At 38.4% G+C, this 14687-nt stretch overlaps 3 protein-coding genes across 9 annotated transcripts in view; all 3 read left to right on the top strand.

Annotated features, from left to right (window-relative positions):
• Positions 1–3812, top strand: part of LOC137135793 (GTPase IMAP family member 8-like) — an 86921-nt gene extending 83109 nt beyond the window's left edge. For all 3 annotated transcript variants that reach the window (XM_067520382.1, XM_067520381.1, XM_067520380.1), the window contains 2 exons: positions 523–1746; positions 1833–3812. In XM_067520382.1, coding sequence (XP_067376483.1) covers positions 523–1746; positions 1833–3202 — 2594 coding nt within the window. In that variant the 3' untranslated portion in view covers positions 3203–3812. The remainder of the gene's footprint in view (positions 1–522; positions 1747–1832) is intronic.
• The window catches only part of LOC137135790 (uncharacterized), a 191457-nt gene that overhangs the window by 47969 nt on the left and 128801 nt on the right, over positions 1–14687 (top strand). The gene's annotated exons all lie outside the window — the stretch shown is intronic.
• Positions 9998–12200, top strand: LOC137135799 (sialidase-3-like). 2 transcript variants are annotated; one of them, XM_067520388.1, is made up of 3 exons: positions 9998–10092; positions 10595–10843; positions 10929–12200. In XM_067520388.1, the coding sequence occupies exons 2-3, from the start codon at positions 10604–10606 to the stop codon at positions 11862–11864; spliced, it is 1176 nt and encodes a 391-aa protein (XP_067376489.1). In that variant the 5' UTR covers positions 9998–10092; positions 10595–10603; the 3' UTR covers positions 11865–12200. The 2 variants fall into 2 exon arrangements, with proteins under 2 accessions (XP_067376489.1, XP_067376490.1); XM_067520389.1 differs by lacking the exon at positions 9998–10092 and adding an exon at positions 10125–10153.

Below are 14687 nucleotides of genomic sequence, written 5' to 3'. Positions count from 1 at the left end.
AACGACCCCTCATTATCCCTTTAAAAAATTATTTGAATTATTTATAAAGTGTATTAATTCTGCTGCAGCAAAGTGACCAACCAAATACAAACATTTTATTTTTCCTGTCTGTTTCATCAAGAGGCTTTTAAATATTCAGTGATCATTATCATAAAGGAAACTTGGGGGAGGCCGACTGTAATAAGCCCCTTTGGCCACCTTCTAGAACTTCCATTCACCGTATTCACACAAATGTGGACACACACACACACACACAAAACGTAATGCATTGAGTCATTATGGGGAAACACGGTGAGAAAAGTAACTCAAGTTGCAGAATCTCAGACAGACAGAATAAAAAGTCAAGTGAGATACAGATACCTGAAGTATAATATTTGTACCTCTGCTGTTAGGTAAAGTTCAAAATGCTATTAATTCTTGTAAAAAAATATCTGATGGAACATGGAACATACAACATAAAAAATATAATGCAATTCAGTTATTAAGTTAATTTTCAAATCTTTATTTATTTCTTTATCACAGCTCACCAGCTCAGGATTGTGCTCTTTGGAAAAAGCAATGACAACACAGCAATGGGAAACTTCTTGACAGGAAAAAGAGAGACTTATAATTCAAGATCGTCTGGATCAAAACAATGTCCAGCTGCCAGTGGAGAATGTGGAGGAAAAGCATTAACAGTAGTGAAATCTCCAGATGTCTTCAGTCTGTCTGTGGAAGCAGTGAGAGAAGAGATGAAGAACTGTGTCTTTCTTTGTCCTCCTGGACCAAATGTTCTGCTGCTGATAGTGAAACCTTCTGATTTTACTGAAAAAAACAGAAAAACTTTGAAGTTCATCCTGAGTTTGTTTGATCAAGATGCTTTTAAATACTCAGTGGTCATCACACATGATGAAGAGAGAGAGAATAAGTCAGTGAGAAAACTCATTGAAGACTGCAAACAAAGGCAACACAGAATCAGTCTTGATAAAAAGGATCTTTCAAAAACTGACCTACAAGACTTGATGCAAACAATGGAAATTTTAGTGAGTGACAACAGAGGAGGATATTTAACACTTAAAGAAGAGGGTGATCCTCTGAGAGTGAAACCTCCTCTGAACCTGGTTCTGTGTGGGAGGAGAGGATCAGGAAAGACCTCAGCAGCCAAGGCCATTTTAGGTCAGACAGAGCTTCATTCAGCCTCCAACTCATCAGAGTGTGTTAAAAATCAGGGAGAGGTGTGTGGACGTTGGGTTTCCCTGGTGGAGCTGCCTGCCTTGTATGGAAAACCTCAGGAGACAGTGATGGAGGAATCATTCAGGTGTATCTCCCTCTGTGATCCTGAGGGGGTCCATGCCTTCATCCTGGTCCTACCTGTGGGTCCCCTCACTGATGAAGACAAGGGAGAGTTAGAAACCATCCAGAACACATTCAGCTCTCGAGTCAATGACTTCACCATGATTCTGTTCACTGTGGACTCAGATCCTACAGCTCCAGCTGTTGTTAACTTTCTACAGGGAAACACGGAGATCCAGGATCTCTGTCAGAGCTGTGGAGGAAGATCTGTTGTTCTCAGCATCAGGGACAAGAAGCAGGTTTCTGAGGTGTTGGACACTGTGGAAAAAATACAATCCTTTGAGTGTATACCTCATTGCTATACCAAAGAAACCTTTGTACATGCACAAAACAATAAGATATTTGAACTTGAGAAAGACATTACCCGGTTACAGGCTGAATTAGATGAATTAAAAAAGAAGAACACAATTGTGGGTGAGTACAGCAATAATGCAAGAAACACCTGCAAAGAAACACCAATTAGATTATTTGTGGTAACTTAATTTCCTTTGTTGTTTCAGATGATGAACAGAAGCAGAGTCCAGAGTGTCTGAGGATTGTGCTGATAGGGAAAACTGGCTGTGGAAAGAGTTCTTCAGGAAACACCATTCTAGGAAGAAAAGAGTTTACAGCTGAATCAAGTCAAACATCAGTCACCAAATTTTGTCAGAAAGCAAAGAGTGAAGTTGAAGGTCGTCCTGTTGCTGTGGTCGATACTCCTGGTTTGTTTGACTCAACTTTGTCCCATGAAGAAGTTAATGAGGAGATGGTGAAATGTATCAGTCTTCTGGCTCCAGGACCACATGTCTTCCTGTTGGTGTTACAGATTGGAAGATTCACACCAGAGGAGAAGGAGACGTTAAACTTAATCAAGAAAAGCTTTGGGAAAAATTCTGAAAGATTCACCATCATTCTTTTTACAAGAGGAGATTCACTCGAGCATGATGAACTGTCAGTTGAAGAATACATCCAAAGAAAATGTGATGATTCCTTTAAGAAGCTGATTTCTGACTGTGGAGACAGATACCATGTGTTTAATAACTATGATAAACACAATCACACACAAGTGACTGAGCTGATAACAAAGATCGACACCATGGTGAAGCAAAATGGAGGCAACTTTTACACTAATGAGATGCTGCAAGAGGCTGAAGCAGCAATAAAGAAACAAGTCAAGAGAATCCTGAAGGAGAAAGAAGAAGAGATGAAGAGAGAGAGAAAAGAGATTGAAAGAAAACATGAAGAACAAATACAAGCAATGAAAAGAAGAATGGAAGAACAGACAAGGTTAATTAAAGCAGAGAGAAAACTGACAGACAAAAAACTTCAGGAAAAGGAGGAAAAGATAAAGAAGGAGCGTGAACAGAGAAAGAGAGAACAGGAAGAGAGAGAAGAAGAAGACAAAGTCAGGAAAAAGCAGGAAGAAAATCAGCGACAGGAGTGGGAAAATAAACTTGCAGCTTTGGAGGAAAAGATCAAATCAGAATCAGAGGAAAAGGAAACGATTGATAAAAAGCTGGTGCAGAGTAGAGAAGATATGATAAAAGACAGAGAGAACTGGAAGAAAACACAAAAAGAGTGGTGGAAAAAACGAGATCAAGAAGATGAAGAGAGACGAGAGGAGGAGAAAACAAAACTGAAAAGACTCCAAGAAGAATATGAGAAGGAGAGAGAAAGTTATGAAAAGAAAAAAAAATTAGAAGATCGTATCAGACGAGAACAAGAGGAAAAAGAGAGAAAAGACATGAAGGAAAAATATAAGACAGACATTAGGAATTTGAAGAAGTCATATGAGAACCAAGCGAGAAAAGAAGCAGAAGAGTTGAATAAACAGCATAAACAGCAAAAAAGAGATTTGAAACATTGCAAGAGCCAATGTTTGATTCTCTGATTAGGATTCGCTGTCTGAAATCTTGGTCATCATCATGTAATGATCCCAACTCATCATGTAACACTGACAGCAGGATAGTTTCTGTTCTTATTAACTGTCAGCTGCTCTCTACATTGTTCGTATTGTGTGTTTTGTGTGGCTGTGTGTGACGGATGGGCCACAGGTGGTGTCCATGGTTTGGGCCCTTTGGATTAATGCCACCACCTGATTGGACAAGACGGCACCACAGAGTTTCATAGACCCCAGATGACAGCAGCTGTCTCTCTCCACCTCTGCCACTTCCAACCAACCCAGCAGTCAGTGCTGGACTCTGTGAGAAAGACTGTGATTTAATGTTGTTAAGTGTGTAAATAAGTTTGCATATAATTGACTGTAAATGTTGAGCACCAGGTAGCAGGTAGCCACAGTAAGAGTGAGAAGCTCTTTTATTTTGGTAGATGAATTTAGGCTACGTTGGGTTCAGGTTATGCGTTCTGTCTTTTACTTTGTGTATTTGGTTTGGTTAGGTAACGTTTTTCTTTTTGATTTTTGTTGTTGTGGGCTCTGCTCACATCAGAATGTCTGAATATGCACTGTGCTAATAAATAAAGCAGATGTAAAATAAAAAAAAGGAGTAAGGGGTCATTTGTGTTCCTGAAGCCATCATGGAAAGCTCACTGCAAAAAATCTATTATGACCCGTCCCACTCCGGAGGCCTTGGGAGTATATATAAACTGTATAATGCTGCGAGAACAATCAAAGAGGTGCAATCATTGCTCTCAGAAATGAAAAAGTATTTATTGAAATGGGATGTTTACACTCTGCACAGCCAAGGCAGCCAAACGTTTTCCAAGAAATGGGATTTTGGTTAGTGGGACAGACAAACAGTTTCAAGCACATTTGGTCGACATGGCTGCTTTTTCTGAGGAAACGGACATGAGGTTTCTGCTGACATGTATTAATAAGGATAAATCAAAGCTTTCTGTAACAAATGCATTCCAGAATAAAAGTCTTTTAATATTCCTCATTTTTCAAAGATATTTTTCTTCTGTTAATCCACAGTGATATGTAGATGTTATCCAGGATCTTTTCAAGTCCTATAACCATTGTCACCACAGATTGATCATTGACCGTAAATGTTAATAAGAGTAATGAATCTGATGTCTGTGAAACAAAACGATGTCCCAGAGCTGTATCTATTTTAAGTACAGAGTAGGAGACACTGTAAGGACTTTGCTCTTTATTTAGCAACGTCTCGTCACAAATATACTCAAACCATAAAATATGGAATTACAGGACAAAGCTCACTAGACCCATAGTCCACTAGGTGGGGCTCACTGAGGTACAGTTTCCTAGGGTTTGGAACAGTGTTTCACATAGGGATGCAGTTCTAAATATCTACGACAATGAGACAGGGATATAAAAACAAGACCATCCTCAAAATACTGTAGGAATTGAAGGCCCACGTTATTAAGAAGCCTTCTACAGCCAGAATGTTTATGCTGTATAACATTATTACAAATCATGTCTACTTTGTGGAGTAGATGGTCTAACGTTCATATTCAAAGGAAAACTAGCACAGATATTAGGGTTCAAACCAGGATTCAAGCAGCTCCTCAGCCCTCAGACATCCACGAGGTGAATATAACATATTTATTTACAGCGATATCGCAGATTATCAGTTAGTAGGAGACAGTCATGTCCTCCTCCTAAGGAGTATAAACATATGTGAGGACACTCGTAGGACGCCCACTCTGAGTTATGATTGGCCACATGTTTGATGTTAACGAAATTTCTTTGAAAAAAGATCAGAATCAAATATCATATATCGTTTACGTACGGGAAAGTAATCGTTAAACTCCACTTTCGACTGTCAAAATGCGATATTTCTGAATTATACACTGATTAGATAAGAGAGTTGACATGGTGTATAATCCATACACTCAAGACAATGGGAGATATCTAAATCAAGCAGGTGGAGAGTTACACGGATTTATGGGCAGCAGTGCACAATATGGAAACAGATGACCACACACTTATTTAAAATTAAGCCAAAACCTGTGAAAACTCTAGTAAAGCAGCAAAGACTGCTGAGAAGAACGTTGGCTGAAAAAAAGGCAGGTTACCCAACAGGATCTGGGCCGAAAGGTTACGACATCTTCTGAAATATATACACTGGCGCTGATTCACAGCCAGTAATAAGAGAGTGTAAGTTAGAACTTTAGAACTTAGAACTGAGTAACCAAGAAAATACAAAGGTCCAACACCTAAATTTGACATAGTTGCATTTGTTGACAACAAAGCTTTCACAGGGAGCTAATACAATGAATTCATTTTCTACATTGTGATGTGGAATTTCTGAGTCTTTGTGCCGAGGGGATGCCACACACCCCCAAACCTTTTTAGCTGCTGTTTCATAGGGGTCAGTGCGTTTGGGAGTACTATCAGCTAATACAGACAACAGGGAGACACCTAAAAGACCGATCTCTGGTGACATCACGTCATGGTTTTTAATCTTTTAACATGGATCCAGATGAGGGATGCACAGGTCAAGTGGAAATATCAGACTGGAAGATCGTTATACACAGACGCTGCCTCGCACATTTACCATTTTGTCATATTCTGTGTACGACTCAATTCTGGAAGTGTCTGAATGAAGACAGATTTTGATGGACTCTATTAGACATCATGAATAATGTAGAGCTGACGAGTATTTTTAAACGAATAGGAGACAGACTGATTTCTTGGTTTTCTTTCCATCCAACCACTTAAGTGGGAATAAATATGCAGGTTACCTGCCATGTTGGTTGTTAGTATCCATCCTTCTGAAATATCCAGACAACACTGGCCTGGAGTCTGTTTTACTAAAAAAGGACAAATATGGGTCGAATCTGAGTTGTGATGATGCCGTGGTTTGTAAATTTGTCAACAAAATACAGCTTGGTGTTTGTCATCAATAGGATTATGTCTGTTTACTCTGTTATCACCAGTTTTATGTCATAATAACAATGTTTAGTATCCAACCTTGTTATTGTTACATTAGTTTGATTGAAACTGTAGAATTTTGGTGATAATAAAGTAAACACAAATATGATGTGTAAATACAGACTCTTTAATTCAAACATTATACATTTATACAAAATGTTATGACACAATAGTTACAGGTCTAAAATCAGAATAAATACAAAGTACATATATCAGATAACATAAAAATTCTGTAAATAAACACTATTAGGTGAGAAATAATAAATTAAAATACTAGTATGTTAGGATTAGTTCATAATAAACAATGTGGTAAAAAAAAAGAGACAAATTTGTAAAAATACAAACAAATCAATAAATTCTGTACAAACACTAGTAGATAAGAAATAATAAATTACAATATTTTGTCCCAAACATATATATATATACATGTATACAAATAAATCAATCAATAAAAATATCTTCAGGTAATTAAAAATGGATCCATGAGAAAGGCACGTTGAGAGCAACCATGACCTGTAAAAACTAATCCCACCTCAGAGGTGTTTTGTCATCAGACACACCCTGAGGCTGTGTGACGCTTTTTACCACATCGTATATGTGCGACCCCTTCAAAAGCTCCCTGTCAACAACAAGCTCCCCCTGTCCAGTCCATGAGACACTGTGTCTAAGATATGCCGTCCATGTTTAACAGGCATGTGTTTTAGTCCATCATTACATCAGCGGTACCACCGGCGTCAGCGTTATCAACCTGCGTAACATTAGGAAACCCACCAAAGCTCAGGGATTTGAACTCACTACAGGTCTTTTTTCCTCCTTAATTTAGTCAAACAATAAGTCATTTCCGTGATAAACAGGGTTCTTATCATTTTATTTGATGTGTTTTTGTTGAAACTCTTTCAGTAAGTTTGTTTAATTTAAAACTCAATGTGATATAAAGACCATGTAATCAGAATATTTGTTTCCTGGCGCTTGGGAATATGTTCATACAAGTTTATGTCTAAGTGAAGTAGAAAGTAGAATGGAGGCAGAGCCTTTAGCTATCAAGCTCCTCTTCTTTGGAACCAGCTGTTGCTTTTGTTGCTCTGTTCTTTTCTCCCTCCACTTTCCACTCACTCCAACTGGTCAAGGCAGATGGTCGTCCACCCTGAGCCTGGTTCTGCTGGAGGTTTTTATTTTGTTAAAGGGAGTTTTTCCTCTCCACTGTTGCCTAGTGCTTGTTCAAGGGGGAATTGTTGGGTTCTGTTTATACATCTTTATAATCTTGACTTTATGCTGTAAAGTGCCTTGAGATGACTTTGTTGTGAATTGGTGCTATATAAATAAAGTTGAGTTGAATTGAATTGAACAGTCCAAAAACATGCATGTTAGGTTCACTGGTGATTTTAGGTGTAAATATTAGTATGAATGTTTGTCTGTTTGTGTGTCTCTCTGTGTTGGTCTTCAGACAGACTTGAGACCTGTCCAGGGTGGACCCCACCTCTCTCCCTATGACAGCAAAGTCCCTGATGCTGCACAGGATAGTTACAGATAATAGATGGATGATTTAATGCTTGTTGAATAATTAATTCCTTTCTAATTCAGCACATTGCCTTTCACATTAACTTGCTGTTAACCAGACTGGAAAACTAAACATCATAACAAACCTCAACAGTGTGAAAGTAAATAATTCATCTCTGTGTGATGAAGCTGCATGGACTCACCAGATGCTGTTGGGTTTTAAAACATAGTGCAAGGTTAAAAATTATATAGTATTTTATGATGTTTAAATACTGTTTTTAAGTATTTTAAGACTGAACAGGGATTGTAAGGTCCAGTGATGGGTTTTAACAAAGACTGTTAGTCATCATTTAAACTAAAAACCAAAAGGTGTAGAAATGTTCCATTCGCTTCAGAAAAAAACAAATATACCAATAATCTTTTACCATCTCTTTTTATTTCTTATTCGGTGACATATACATACAGTCATATTGAGTTATTGATCATAATGATATTTCAGTCGCTATCGCATAAATCTCTTGTATGAGCCTCTTTTCTTTTTTTCACATCATTATAACAAAAAAATCAATACATACGTTGCTTTTTACCTAGTGTAGTTCACTCTTTGTACCCATTAGTATTTAAAACACACACACACTCATTTCTCATTTTATTTTTACAAATACAGCATTTCTGTGTTTTCAACGACGTCAGAGATCAAATGCCTCTTGGATGATTCGATTGTGTTTGTAACTTCTTGAAGTTCTCACTCATACAAATCAAATATATTAAATATTTCAGAGAGAACAGACTCCGCTACCCCTCAATGCAACCGAACCGTCGCCCACAGTCACTAGTTTCATGTTATGGGTGAAACCACAAAAGATCTTTATGAATCCACGAGTCCAAGCACAAACGTACAGTACCAGGCCAGAGAGGTGGGCTTCAGTGTCTCGTCCAAGGACACGTTAATATGTAGCCACAAGGGACCAGGAATCAAACCTCCTAACCAGTGTTTTATGGGCAAGTGCTCCACCAACGGAGCTGCAGCCACCTCTTAGCAGTGGTAACACGTTTAAGCAAAGAACTCATTGTTAATATCTTCTCACAAATGTGATATTTTATAAATATTACAACTTTGGACAGTTCTAATATATAATAAGACAACAACTGAAGGTCACTCAAACTTATTCAAAGGTTTATTTTACACTTTTAGTTTTACACATCTTGGTACTTTTTACAACTTAGAACTAAACTCAAATTGGAAGCAGCAATTGGAACCTTTCAATACTCGTGACAGTTTTAAGATAAGATCCGTTGCATCTGCTGAATAAAGTTTCATACCTTCATACTAGTTAAAGTAAAAGTTACTTCTTTTAAAATGTTCCATTATGTGTTTTTTCAGAGCACTGAGCTGAATGAATGTAAAAAAGTATTTAGGTCCTTTGACTGTTTGTTACAGTCAAAGCTGATATTTTGTCTTTACCTGTTGTGGGTCCTGAAGACCACCACTGTTTTTATTGTGATTGACTCCGTACTCAACATTACTTATCAAACCAAAAAGAATTTGAAGTCTTTTTCTTTGTTTTTCACTGGTGGCAGCTGAATTTTCAACTTTCTGTGAGTTCAACTGAAGAACATTTTTACATCCTGAAAATTATAAGAAAAAGTGACTTATGAAGTAAAAGTGAAGCTTCTGACTCTAAATGTGAGGCAGTAATTCTCATACATCAGCTGAGCAGTTACTGTACTGTCTGATGATAATCCACAACACTGAATCGATCATCTGAGTGATGGTGAGTAGAAAGAAACTGTTGGTCGTGTAACACAAACTAGAGGAAAGCGGGTGGATTAGTGTGTTTTTTGTAATTCTTTCACTTATTTTAGAAAAGTTGGACTGATCTAAAAAAACTGCCTCAAATATGAATTTAAAAAACAAAACATTCTCTGACACAAGTTATAATGACACTTCTCTTATTGTCAGTCTTTCATTTTACTGGCTCGTTTTGTATTCATTAATATAAATTCTTAACATCTAAGCCAATATTCACCATGTTTCTGGTTAAGTCAACACTTATTAATATAAAAACCTAAAGGCTAAACAGCTACATGGGCAACATTTTAGATTTTAACAATATGATTCTCCATGTTTATTTGCTTATTTATTTGGTTTTTATTTCTGTTTTTGCTCTTTGTATTTAAGAACACATCTGCATGCACGTTTATATTAAAATGTAATAAAGAGCAAACAGGGAAAAATAAACCACCGTTGTGTGATGATCTACACACAGATCCAGTAGGCGGCGCTGTGCACAGTTTTTCTTTGTTGCCGTCTTAAAAAAACAGAAAAGAAGAAGAACAGCGACGAGGAAGAAAAGCAGAAGAAGACTCCGTGACTCTGAGCGTCTTCGTCTGATGAACTAAACTGTGACTCGGACTTTGAACCAGCGGTGAGTTACATTTACACTGTGCAGCTGTTAACGGCTCCTCCCGGCAGAGACTGTTACCCCGGTTACTTTATTATTATTATTACTTATTAACAACAACTGCCTGTATTTTATTATGCATTATGTGTCATGTATGTCATGTCAATGTTTTAAGCTGCGAAAAATATGAATCTTTAATCAAATTGTTTCAGTATTTGAATCAATCAGCTTGTTAAATATAAGGTATAAAGTCAGTTATATGTGTCAGATTTACATTTTCTTTCTGTTCATCTAATCCTCTGATTTTACTGTAAAACCTGGTATTTCTGGCTTCTCAATCAACAAAAATACAGATACAACACTGAATCATTTAGGCATCTTTAGCTTTTATTTGATTTTAATATTATTTCAAGGAACCTTTCAGTTCTTCAGCATTCAGAGTTTAACTCCTCCCTCTATAAAAACTCCAGCATTAAACTTTTATAATCTTAGAGGAACCTGTTTGTTCTGATTATTTTACACACAGACCATAACTATGGACAACGATCCTCCACGTGACCTTAAACTGGAGATGGAAAAGACGACTGTCTTTACTTCCAACGAGGAAAAGAAGTGTGTCTACAGGATTCCTGCTCTTGTCTACGACAGAGATGAAAAAATCCTTTTGGCCTTTGCAGAGAAGAGAAAGACAGAAGATGATGCTCACTCACTGGCTCTGGTCATGAAGAGAGGAACAGTGAACAAGGATGGAACCAGTGTAAATGTCACATTTGAGGTAATTATCCAACAAATGTAGGTTTTCACCTTTATCTGTAATGTTATTATTTCACTGACTAACCTCTGAATAACATCTTTTCTAGGAGCCAGAAATAGAACTGCTGAAAAAGGCCGATCATGGAGACCGTCCTATGAACCCCTGTCCAGTGTTTGAGAAAAGCAGCAAAACCCTTTTCCTGTTTTTCATCTTTGTTGAAGGTGACGTCTCAGAGCACAGGCAGATAAGACACTACGACAACAAGGCTCGTCTCTGCTACATCAAGTCCACTGATGCAGGGAAAAGCTGGAGTGAAGTGATTCATCTGTCTGAAAATCAGGAAGAAATCCAGAAACAAATGAAGACCTGGGCCACATTTGCTGTTGGACCCGGACATGGTCTTCAAGCACACGATGGTACGTTGATTGTTCCAGTTCATGGTTATTCTTGCTGTGACTCGTGGTGTTACAGTAAATGTTGTAGCCCCACTCAGTATGCACTCAGTCTGTATAGTGAGGATCAGGGAAACACATGGAAGTTTGGTAGAAAGCTTCAGACAAACTCAGGTGAATGTGAGATGGCAGAGTTTTTTGATGATGGAGACAAAAGTGTTATCTACTGCAACGCTCGTACTGCAGGAGGTTATCGAGTTGAAGCTGTCAGTCAGGATGGTGGAAATGAGTTTAAGCCCCTTTCTGCTAAAAAACTGGTGGAAACATGCACAGGTTGTCAGGGAAGTGTGGTTTCCTTTCCACCTCCAGATGAAGGTCAGGACCAAAAGCCAAAGTGGCTGCTCTACAGTCACCCAACTGATACGTGCAGGAAAGATTTAGGAGTTTATCTGAATGAATCCCCACATGATTCAACTACATGGAGCAAACCCTGGATCATCAACCGTGGACCCAGTGGTTACTCAGACCTGGTCTACATGGATGATGGCTGGTTTGCTTGTCTGATGGAGTGTGGAGAGAAGAAGTTATATGAGCAGATAACCCTGAAGGTTTTCAGCTGTGATGAAATCAAGAAACATATTAAAGAGTAAATCTACATCATCTTCACTGGATGTGATGTTTTTGTTTGTTATCGTCCTCATGATACTTTTAAGTAAAATAATCTGCTGTTTAATACTAATGATTCATCATTTATAGTTCTATCCATTATAATTAATAACCAAGTACAAATACATTTAATCTACAGATGCTTCTAGTTTCCCACTGTTTTGATTTTTATTTCATTTTGGTTTCCGCTGTAAAGTCCATGAGCATTTTGTATTTTCATGTTCTCACCTTTCACACTGTCCTAATGTGGGATTTCAAAGATGCAGCATTTACGCTGTTTGCAAGATTCAAAGAATAAAACACAGTTTTACAACAAATAACAGCTGCTTTGTTTTTTGAATTAGCAGATAGTAGACATTTAAACATTACTACTGGTACTGCAATACTACTTTTGTTTTCAGTGGAAAATAACAGACTCCTTAAATTATTACCTGCAGCTTTCAGTGTGTTAATGATGTGTTTCATCATCAAATCGACGTCACTATAAAACATTCACAACAGCTTTTGTTTGTCATTTAAAGAAGGTTTTATTTGTATGTTTGAAACACGATTACATGTGGTTGTTACTGTGCACAATCAAATGGAGCAGGTTCCTAAAATACAACGAAATAATGAACTACAATCATGTCATACAAGGATTTTACAGCTTAATATATTGCAATAATAACAGCATTAGGAATCTGTCTAGAACATCACATCTCAGGGAAACTGATCTGCAGAATCCACACATCTATGATCTTGGTCATGTATGTAACTGCTCTGTGATGTGACCACAGCTCCACATGTTTAAGAAGGGTGAACTGCAGTGTTGATGTACTAATGCAGTTTGAAAGGCACCATCTCATGTATGAAATGAAGAATTTACGATCACCATCATCCGCTCTTCCTTAGGTTGGACTCAACGTTATCACGCAGGTGTCGTGATGTTTTTTATTACAAGTTAATCATTCCAGGACCATGTGGACAGCAGTTGTCTCACCAGGAGAAATCCATTCTATTCATCTGCTTCCACATTGCTTCTACTGCCACGTTTTAGCTGAGCTGGGAGCCACTGCACCTCTCAGATATATGTTTATGTATTTAATGTGTGCATATAGTTAGTTTTTTTTTTTTGTCTCCATCATAGAATGATTACAGTGAGATTTTTTTAAGTCTGCAAAAATCATGTGCTTGTGATGTTTATTGATTTGTAATTTTGAAACTAAAAGACATTGAGCTGCTGCTTTAGACCACATCTTTTGAGTTTGTAGAACATGGATCAAAAATGTTGATGGTCAGATCCACCTTTAGCAGCACTAACCTGAAGTCATTTTGTTGACCTGACAGACTGGAGACCTGTCCAGACTGGACCCATGTCTCGTCCATGTCAGCTGGGGTAGGCTCCAGTCCCCTTCCTGAAAGGGAAAAGAGGTTAAGATAAAGGGTAAATGGATGGTTTAAGCCTTGGTAGAGTATTGTGGGCACATACTATGTACAATGCAGTGCAGTGTTTCCTCTAACTCGTCGTTAATGTGCTGTGTCTGTCCAGCGGATTATGGCTGAGGACAGACTGACTAACCTCTATCAGAAACACCTATAGGTGGATATGAATATGAATATCACAAACATGCTGGAGCCAAGTTTTGATTGTCTGCTTTGTCAGTAGTTTAGACTGAGAGGTTAAACTGGCTAATTTGGATGATCAATCTACTACTGTGATGATAACTGGCAGAATAAGCACATTACCAGAAGGAGCATGGTGAGGGGGGTTGTGTTGTGCACATATAAGGACGTTACTGCGACACCTGATCATCCACCACCAGAGTGGCCCAACGGAACCTTTGCTTTTCTATGGCCAAAGTCCAAATGACTCCTGGGTAGCAGGGAAGCTGAGAGGAGTGGCCCCTTCCAGATTCATAGGACAGTTACCATTTACAGATTGTAAAGGGTTGTTTACTCCCCTGCATCCAGTGCCACATTCCTCCAATGCCAACTTCATTGCCAGTACAAGAAAAGAAAGCACAGGGGTCTAGTTGGTTATTATCAGAGCTTTGTGAAAATATGGCATCTACCCAAGACTCCAAAGCATCCGCTTCAATCACAAACTGCTGCATGGAGTCCAGGGTGGTGAGGATTGGTGCTGTAATGAAACCTTGCTTGAGTTTCAGGAAAGCAAAACCAACCTTTTGAGTTCAGCTGGAAAACATATTGCTCTAGAGGTGCTGCCACAGAGCTGTATCCCCTGATGAAGCACCGGCAGATGTTGGTGAATCCCATGAAGCTTTGGAGATGTTTGTGGACGTCTGGGCTTTGTCATTCTAGGAGAGTTTAGGTCTTTTCTGGGTTGATGGAAACAATATCTGCAGAGACTATGAACCCCAGGAGGGCACAGAGTCAGCATGGAACCAGGACTTTAGACAGGACTGAAGATACACATAATGGCCACTGGGGGCAATAAAACGTGTTAAAAGTAGTTCATATTACATATGCTTAGCTTCTTGTAGTAGTTTAAAAGAAGATGAAATAAGATGAAGAGGACACTTGTTTTTAGCCGTGAGATGATGTTTGTCATTCAGATCTGCTCAGTGTCAATGCAAAAATGAAATAACATTGTGTAAGGAGGCAAAACATGATGGTGGCAAACTGGGCTCTGAGGAAAATGGAGTCAGAGTGGCAGCACTGATGTGACGGGGAAAGAATGTTCTGGAGTGACAGACACTGTAACTGGGCAGTCAGTTCCTAAAGTTTTTGTTCATGTAATTCGTCGGCCTGGACCCTCAACTTCATTACAAAGCTGCCTGGATTTCTTGGGTCCATGTTTGGCCGGA

The sequence above is a fragment of the Channa argus genome, chromosome 11 (assembly GCF_033026475.1).
Source record: "Channa argus isolate prfri chromosome 11, Channa argus male v1.0, whole genome shotgun sequence".
Taxonomy (NCBI): domain Eukaryota; kingdom Metazoa; phylum Chordata; class Actinopteri; order Anabantiformes; family Channidae; genus Channa; species Channa argus.
The sequence above is the reverse complement of the archived record's forward strand: the minus strand, read 5'-3'. Positions and strand labels throughout refer to the sequence as shown.

Bases quoted from the DNA above. Each gene is read 5' to 3' on its own strand.
- LOC137135799 (XM_067520388.1), top strand. From the start codon at position 10,604: ATGGACAACGATCCTCCACGTGACCTTAAACTGGAGATGGAAAAGACG. The intron at 10,844-10,928 runs GTAATTATCCAA...CATCTTTTCTAG, and splicing joins GTGTAAATGTCACATTTGAG to GAGCCAGAAATAGAACTGCT.